This window comes from Falco cherrug, chromosome 2 (genome assembly GCF_023634085.1).
Source record: "Falco cherrug isolate bFalChe1 chromosome 2, bFalChe1.pri, whole genome shotgun sequence".
Classification (NCBI taxonomy): Eukaryota; Metazoa; Chordata; class Aves; order Falconiformes; family Falconidae; genus Falco; species Falco cherrug.
The window spans coordinates 67,329,575-67,339,083 of record NC_073698.1 but is presented as its reverse complement, the minus strand read 5'-3'; the positions used below and the strand labels follow the sequence as shown (position 1 = coordinate 67,339,083).

Genomic DNA, 9,509 nt, shown 5'->3' with positions numbered 1-9,509 from the left:
CAGTTCCCTGCAGGAACACTTCCAGGGAGACAGCTCTTTGCCGAGGGAGCCAAGTTGAACAAACACGTTAGTCACTTCTCCTCGCACAGATACATGCCTAGCCTAACATGCTCCAAAACCTCAGCTTTCCCCTGGGTTTTGGACGACTTGCTCTCAGCAGAATCCTTGCCAGTTTAATCAGTTTGAACTGGTGTGTTTCCTCGGTAGAAGACCCTTTGTTCCAAATACGGAATAATCATATTGAGTCAAGCACATACTCTTTTGCACAGTTAGAAAACACCTATTCCTAGAAGAATACTTCCATTTCATCCCCTATCAAAAAAAATGCACCAAATTTGGCAACATTTGAACCATGCTGATAATCTCCATCATTTCCCAGAATTTACAAGTGGGAATTCAGACCTGCTGAATAAGGAGGAATAAAAAAAGTCTTGTATATAAATAACATCCCTCCCCAGGCCTTTGTAAGCTGTGTCCATGCCTGCAGACTGACTCAGTCCAGCAGCTTTCTGTGCCTTGCAGGCTCACAACCAAGTTTATGATCTTTCTCTTCTGGATTCTCTAAGCAGGGGGGGTCGGGGGGTGGGTGGGAATAATCATCTTTTCCATTACGCTGTGTTGCATGCTGAAGTCTCACACCACATACTGGGGTCTGGGACAGAGTTCTTCATAACAATACGTATAATGCCAAGTTTTAGATTTGTGATTGAACCACTGTTGATAGCATACCAATGTTTCCGCAGCTGTTGAGCAGTGGCTGCACAGCATCAAGGCTGCCTGTTTCCCATGCTGTGCCCCAGCAGGTAGGCTAGCGGTGGGTGACAGGTTGGGAGGGGACACAGGTAGGACAGTTGATCAAAACTGACCAATTCTATACCATATAATGACTTGCTCAATGCTAAAAGCTGGGAAGAGGAACAAGAGGGTGGGGGTTTTGCCATCACTGCTCAGAGACTGGCTGGGCATCAGTCCTGCTCAGGGGAGATGGTGAGTGGCCTTTACATCACTTGGTTTCTTTTCCTTCTTTCCTTCACTTGTTAAACTCTTATCTCAGCCCTCAAGTTAGCTCACTTCTGCTTTTCTTATTCTCTCCCTTGTCTCGTTGGGGCAGGGGGAGCAACTGGCTGTGAGATGCTGACTGAGGCCAACCCACAAGGCAATAGCTCTGAGGAGAGCACCCTCCTTGCAGAGAGATGCAATTGCCTTGGAGTGCAGCAGTTGCAATGATGCTAAAGCACATGCAATAAGCTACAAAGCGAGTACAAGCTGTCACAGGTTTGGGCAAAAGGAGAAAGACTATTAAAAAAAAAAAAAAAGTAAGTGCATCAGATTTGCATGGAGTGCTTCAAAATTAGCTACATTAACAAAGTTAATATCCTTTGACTACTTCTGTCCCAAAACACAGACGAAAGCTGTGTGCCCCCTCCTAGCCTTTCCGTTCTGCTGTGCAGACAGCACAGAGCACTTCATCATCATCCCCAGCCACTGGCACCACGTAACCTCCCAGGACAGAAGAGTGGCCATTGTTCATCGTGGCTCCCCACAGAACAGCAATAGCTTGGCCACGGACCAGTGCTTCACGTTTCAAGACCCGATGCTGCCACATCCCGCAGTTTGCAGGTGTCAGCCAGGCCAGCCAGTCTGTCGGAATAATGCAGCCCTGCCTCCTTTGCTGGCAACACCTGCCAGGTCACCCCTCTATCAAAGCATGGAAGTACTACTGCCATGCCCCCACAGTCGCTCTCATTTACTCCCCGAAGTCTAGACACAGATCCTCCTCTCCAAATGCAGTGTCTTCATCAGCAACCTTAAATATATATTTTCTTTCCTTTTTTTTTTTTTTTAAGTTCCTATTTGCAAAGCAAAGACATTGGGGACTGGGTACCTCTATCCCAGGTGGAAGATGTAGGTTTCCTTGCTCAAAACAGCTTTCTCGGCAGCGGAGTGCACAGAGCCCAGGTTGCTGTGCTTGGCTTTGGTAGCTGTGCTGGTTTTGGCTGGGATAAAGTTAATTTTCTTCATAGTAGCTGGTATGGGGCTGTGTTCTGGATTTCTTCTGAAAACAGTGTTGACAATGCAGAGATGCTTTTATTATTGCTGAGCAGCGCTTACACAGCATCAAGGACTCTTCTGCTCCTCACCCCATCCCATCAGCGAGCAGGCCGGGGGCTGGAGGTGGGAGGGGACACAGCCCGGACAGCTGGCCCCAACTGACCCAAGGGGTATCCCGTACCATATGGCATCACGCTCAGTGGGGACGCTGGGAGTTAACAGCATTTTGTCTTCCCAAGTCACAGTTACGTGCGATTGAGCCCGGCTTTCCCGGGGATGGCTGAACCCCTGCCTGCCCATGGGAACTGGTGAGTGAATTCCTCATTTTGCTTTGCACGTGTGCATGGCTTTTGCTTTACCTATTAAACTATCTTTTATCTCAACACATGAGCTTTTCTCTTTTACCCTTCCGATTCCCTCCCCATCCCACCGTGGGAAGACTGAGTGGCTGTGTGGTGCTCAGTTGCCAGCTGACGACAACCTCACAGTTCCTTGTGGCTTCATGTTTTGGACAATCCAGCTGCTTCAGCCATCACATGGACCAAGGCATTCAGAGGATCCCTCTCCTTGCTGAAGAGCGTATCAGAAACTAGGGATATGAATGAACCGACTGTGGCTTGTTCTGGGCTGTAAATGGCAACAAAACCAGGTGGACAAAACGTCGGTTTTTGTTTGCTATTATGGAATAGGCAAGTGACAGAAGTGACTGGGAAAAGAAATAAGAGAACCAGAGTCTCTCCCCACTACCCCACCAAGAAATACAAACTGTTATTGCAGCAGAACCTTCCTGTTGATATGGAATCATATTCAGGAACCTCCTGCCATACAAAAGGAGCCCTGCTTTTCTCCAGAGCTGTTGCTGCTGCTCCTGGTACTCCTAAGGAGTCAGAGCCCCAAGTAAGGCATTCCCTTCTCCTGCCACTTGTGATCCAAGCACAGAGAAATGTTCGCAACAGGGCAACTACGGATTTGTGGTGGCTACATTCCCACTGATTTCAGGGAGGGGATGTACGGATGTTAGGACTAGGAATGTTGAGTACACACTTCCCTTGTTATTAACAAAGCATCTCCTTCCTGGGGACAGGTCGTCTGATCAGCTTCTAACAAACCTCAAGGACTTCTTGGCCTCAAGTAGTGTTAAACTCAATACTGTTAAGGCTGGGGACGAGCCCAATCCATCACACTAATCAAAGACCTGTTTTACTCCCTGTAGCCTGTTCTCTAAGGCCAAAGAATTCATGCAGTTGCGTTTGCCTGTTCCCCCTCCTCCCTTGCCACTTTCTCTCAACTTTGAAACTCAATTCCAGCCCTATCTGACAAAAGTGAATGCTTTTTTCACATCTATTACATTTGTAAAATTAATTGAAAAAACAGATCACTAAGAGACGTTCATAAATGCCCAGGGCGTGGTGAGTTCACTGGCTACTAAATCCACCAGTATATAGGTTAGGAGAAGCTGCAAACACCCTAGACACAGGAAGACTGTCAGATCATGATTTTGCCACACAGCAAATAATCTAACCTAAAGATAGACATGAGGCTTCTCTAGACTATACAGTCATGGAACTACTTAAAATTAGGTCTGCAGGCCCCACTGTAGCTTGTCTGTAGACCTGCAATGCAGTTTACAATGCTTCTGAGCAGTCTGCATATAGAAATAAAGCCAAATTACATCATTTTTTTAAAAAAAAATATAAATCCAACTGTGGGTCTTATGCCGTGGTAACTTCCAGCAGCAAGAGTGGTCTCTCTTCTGAGGTTCAAGGAATCCACAGCAGTGGATGCCTTGCACACCTCTCCTTCTAGAAGGCTGATGTCACTCACAGGCACCAAGCTGGCCAGCTCACCACAGACCTCTGCCACACTGCATAATCCCTGCTGAGAGAGGAGGACTAGCATCTAACAGGAGCTCAGGTGCCCGTTCGTGCAGGACACTGTGGCTAAACATGCACCTGAAGTCTGGTCAGGTTATATTTTGCTGGCCTGACCAGGTGACAGCAGAAAATCCCAATTCTCAAATTTCCTGGGAAAAAAAATATTACAATACATTGTGTTCAAGCATGGAAATAAGAACACATCTTGGCTACCTCCAAGCCCTACGTTTCCAAGCTTTCAATGCTGCATCCCACTGCCCGCCATCAAAAGCGGCTCTTCTGGAGAGGCTGCTTCTTACCTGTGGTTCCTTGCAAACTTGATGCCTCTTTTTCTACAAAGATGTGTAACCCCAGATGGGAGCAGAAAGCACCACCATGCAAACCCTCATCTGCCTTCTCGAAGACTCAGTTCGGATCAGACGAAACTTGAAATTACATCAGACTTTCAGTCTTAAGCACCAGCAGACTCTGTTTTAACACCCACAATTTATGCTTTTTGAATCAGCTAGAAGGCCCGTCACTGGCTTCAAACACAAAGGGCAACAGCTGTCTCAGCTGCTGTCTCTGGAAGAGACTATTTAGAAAGAATATGGGAACTCAACCAGGAACCTCTGAAACAAAAGCTAGAAACAGTACAAGGAAAGTAGCAAATCAATACAGTCTGTCGCTCAGGCCCAGTGGGAGGCGTGCCACATACTCACAGATGGGTTGTATTGGTACCAGCCATTTGCCCTCTCCCTAATTTTCTCCTTTTATGAAGGAAGTCAGGCTGTGAAGTAACCTAAAAAGCTTTTAAATTCCTATCTGTAGTATCCAAACCTTCAGACTCTGAAGGATTTATTTATTTTTTTAAAATGCACATTTTGTGCTAGTCTCCAGAAGCACACTTGTTCCAGTACAGTTTATGTATTTTGCACTGAAGACATCTCACTGAATGAAAAACAGCCCTGGAAATAACAGCTGGTATCTCACACACACACACACCCCCACCCCCACACACCCCCACCCCATTTATTCCCAATGGCTGCTCTAAATGCCGGACTAAGGTTGCACCTTTGTGTATCAGCTCTTCATAGACGCTTTAGCACCCAATGGCACAATTTACATGAGGAGTAACATATACAGAGAAAGAACAACTTCCCTCAAATATAATCTAGAGCTTAAGGGTTAAAACTACCATGGTGGGAACTGATTAACAGTTCTTGCCACAGAAGTATTGAAGAAGCGGGCACTATTTTCACATACATCCAGCTGTGGGTTTGAGTATAGGGAGAGGCTGTGCTTTGTGAGTGTATCGGTAATGACAAGTTACAGGCACATTTGGAGCATGCATGCACACCATGGTGTACTTTTCAGGAAATTTAATACAGAATAAACCCCCTAGATCAACTACTTAGAACAAAGCTTCAAACAAAAAGCAGACCTCAAGCTGCTCAGCTGTGAAAGTATGGAGGCAATGTGCAATACCTAAATTCTACCTCCGAGTCCAGACAGCCAAACGCTCCCTGGCTCCCGATCTTAGTTTCATGGCAGATTTCCACTGAAAGAAAACCTGTGCATGTGAGCAGGGAAGAAAACATTTTGTCTTAAAAGGATCACTGCAGACCCAGCCCAGACAGGGCACACAAATGAACACAGCAGCCCCATCCATCATTGCTGGAGTCCAAGGGAACTTGACCAGGCAGACTGGATGGTACTCCAAGCCTTGCAAGCACTGGGAGGCTCAGGTGGGTGGTATCCTCAGACAAGGGGGGCTAAATACCCCACTGCTCCCAGAGCCTTCTCTGGGTCTGGGCATCCAGTCATCGCTACAGGTAATGCCCACTTCGACCACCAAACTAAAGATACTCAAAAGCTAATAAAACATCAAGCTTTAATGAGATAAAGTCAAGTCGTTTTGCTTGATGAAATTTAGGATTTTCAATTTTGAGTGGCACTAGGCCAAAATACCTTTTAAAAACTCTTTGCCAATGTCCTCTCCTAGGTATCCAGTCTCAGGTATTACAAGTAAAGGGGAATTATTAAAAATAAAGGGAATTGTTGGGGTTTTTTTATTATTTTTTTTCCCAGTGAAGATGACAGGCATCGTCATCAAAGTTGAAAGCATTTACTGGCAATTCAGTAACTGCTTAAAACAGAAACAGTTCCTCGGTTAGGGAGGCTGAAGTTAAAGACTCTATGTTTTAAAGAAAATCTTATACCCCTGCATCACTATCAACTACCTGAATTGGAACAAATCATGTTTTTGTCCCATATATTTCATCAGACATCCTGCAGCCCTTTGTGTATATCTATAAAGAGACAAGCAACAAAAGACAGAAGTTATTAACTTTGAGCCGATTATGTAGAGACAGTTACTTTCTAATAAATATACAATAAATGCACAGATGTGTAATGCCCGAGAAATGCCCACAGTGAAACCCTGAAACTAGTAAATTGAAGTTTCAATATTTTATTAAAATAGCATATTCAACCACTGTAACCAATAATACATTAACTTTATTCCCAGAGTACGCACAACACAGTAGTGATTCAAAATATCCTTATCCATGGTAATCAATGAAAATATCTCAAATTCAAGTGTACAACTAAAACTAAACCTTTGCAAAAATCTCTCCTTTAAAGAATACATAAAGCTCTCATACAGAATTCTTTTAAACTGCTCTATACTTAGATATCAGTGTCTCTCACCTGACAATACCACTAGCTTTTTTCTTATGCATAGTAGAACATCTCATATTTTATAGTACCCATTTTATAAATAAATTGGCATTTTCCATCCCGTTTGTGTTTATCTTCAGCTTCACAAAGAAACCAGTAAATAAAACTGTCAAGGACAGTCTCAACAAAATGATCTCACAGCAAGATATAAAACTCGATACTAAAAGATGCTTCTACTCTATTTTACATAAAAAGACAGATTTAAAAAGTGCAAGGCAAGATTTGCAGGGGAGGGAGAATATTTGTTATTTTTAGGCACATCCACTTCTTTAAAGCAAGCTTCAGAATGAAATTCCAGTTTGTTCTTCATGATACCTGTTTAAAAGTCTCTCTCTCAAAAAAAAAACCAAGAAGAAAAAAAAAATTACATCTGTCAAATGTCAAGGAGGGAATTTCCAAGTCTTCAGTTATGTCTTGTTCTTCCTTTTTTCATCCTTGCAGGTTTTGGTTTGGGAATATACTGATTATTCGCCTGATACTCAAGTTCCTTACGGAAGTAATGAATTGCTTTATTCAAACCTTCTTCCAATGGGACCTGTTCCCAAAAGTGAGGAAAGAATCGTATCACTCCAAGTTCACATCAGCTCTTTTCACAACAGTATCTTTAACACAGCTATCGAAAGACTGCTAGGAAGACTCATTCTTAGCCAATGTAAGTATTAACAGCACCACATACTGGTTACATCTCTGCACTGCTAATGCAATGTTAGCTCTTAAACATCAGATATATTTTCTGACATAGTTAAGTCAAAAGACCCTACAAATTTAAATCTCATCAGACGGTTACGATTGGTCTGTTTAGTGTCAAAACAGACTTAGGTAATTCTGCTTTCAGTTCATAATTCATTGAAAGAGACAGGCACACAGAAATCTACGACCCTTCTGTTTTTACTGATTAAAGATCCTCATCTCACAGAATGGTATATACCACACAAAGGTGATGGGTCGGTGGGGTTTTTGTTTGTTTTGGGTTTGTTTTTTTAGGTTTTATTTCTTCAGTGCTCCACTGATATGTGGAAAAAAGGATACAAATTATCACCCAGTATCTCCTTTGACATTCTTAAATTAGACACAAATAATTGTAATTCTTCATATTCTATGCCTGTCTTTAAACGCTATGATTTGTAGACAGGAACAACAGAAATATCACCCACTTTCCTCAGGAGCCGTATGGTCTGACATGCTTGCTGATACCATCATCAATACAGGAGGATAAAACAGCAGCATAAAACCGACTTGCCTTGATGTACCAACAATGTACTTCTACTTCAGAGTAAGCTTTGTTAAGGACTGTGCCAAACTCAAAAGGTCAGAAGTACACAAAAGTTAACTGCTACAAACCTTTTGTGATTGTAACACTTGCTATTGGCCTTGTGCTTGCAGGCACAGTCTATTAATACCTGGTGCCTCTGTGAATCCTTTCAGAAAGGTCTGGAGCTACCTTTTGACACCAATAAGCTTCCATTTACTAGACAGGTTTGCATGTTTCCTGGAAAGATTTTTCGCTGCACATCTAAAAAAGCCTAGCTAGCCCAGTGGTTTGTAGAATGGGGAGCTGGCTAAAAAAAGTCACACCCTTTCTAGTGATTAAGTAGACCTTACCCTCCCCAAACAAACCAGCTCTTACCATCAGCTATGCCTGGTCACACACCGTTAACTTCACCGAAAAAGGTGAGGCAGGAAAAAACCAGCAAGCATGGGCATTTTGCATTTCTTTAATATTAGCTGTGCAGAACAACCACAACCTTGGCATCACCTCAGGTGACTGGTAACTAATCTTTAGAGGTCAACAGACGTTACTGTGGGTGGTGAGATGTTAGACTAAGCCTGAGCACGTTTCAAGCTTATCAACGCACAGAACAAGCCCTGAACATCTCTACGTATACCTATAGTCCACAATAAGGGCTCCTTATTCTGGTTTAATTTAGTCTACCAAAATTAAAAGAAAACAAAAATGTATCATGCCTCTCTAGCTAGCTTCTGTTTTGCCTGGCTTTCACATATTTCCCTTTAAACAAACTCTATAACCCAGAACGTTTTTCTAGTGCTCATATTTGTCCCTATTCATCCAAACAAGTATTTTGGTTACAATGATGTTACAGATAATCTTAAAAATTTTAGTCCAAATTTCTAAAAATTCTTGAATTAAATAAAAGCCACTTTTTCCCTCCACAGCAAACAGGAATGAGGATTGCTGCAACAGCAAACTCATTAGCTCCCGTAACTACGTACCATGTACTTCAAAGGATTCATCTGGCTTACAGAAAGGCAGACATTTCGTGATACACATGTGAAAAAGTTAGAATGTCTATCCTAACAATGGGTTTTTGTACTTAAGTCTATTACAAATGCTCATCTGCTCTTCCACATGGCACAGGCCATACAATCTTACCCAGCTGTTTCTGGATCGTGAGCTAGGCCAACATACGAGAGAGTGCCTTTTAAACAACTGTCCTGGAGACTGTGTTAAGCAGATATTCTGATAACTGAAATGTGTCGTTACCATGTAGTCCTCCCTGATCCTCCTTTGCCTCCCCATGTTTTTGCACACAGGAACAGCAGTAATACGGCTGTACATACCACAGGTTCCCAGCCAAGCAATAATTTGGCTTTTCTGATGTCAGGTTTTCGTTTCTGAGGGTCATCCTGGGCTTCGGAGAGAAACTGGATTTCACTCCCACTGCCTATTCAAGAACAGAGAGAGCATTACCATCCTCAACTCACTGTTTTACATTTAGATCTTTCTTACCTATTGGAGCATCAGGTCTCTGCAGCTTTCTGCTTCATAATCCTACCACTGAAATGCCTTCACAGATACAGCTGCACCGCATGCAACAGCTAGGTGAACCAGCTGTCCCACAG

At 43.1% G+C, this 9,509-nt stretch overlaps 1 protein-coding gene across 2 annotated transcripts in view; it reads right to left on the bottom strand.

Moving 5' to 3' along the window:
* Positions 1-6,362: 6,362 nt before the first annotated feature.
* UXS1 (UDP-glucuronate decarboxylase 1) overlaps positions 6,363-9,509 on the bottom strand; it is a 63,553-nt gene continuing 60,406 nt past the window's right edge. For both annotated transcript variants that reach the window (XM_055702198.1, XM_014284674.3), the window contains 2 exons: positions 9,228-9,331; positions 6,363-7,182 (listed from right to left, as the gene is read on the bottom strand). In XM_055702198.1, coding sequence (XP_055558173.1) covers positions 7,051-7,182; positions 9,228-9,331 — 236 coding nt within the window. In that variant the 3' untranslated portion in view covers positions 6,363-7,050. The remainder of the gene's footprint in view (positions 7,183-9,227; positions 9,332-9,509) is intronic.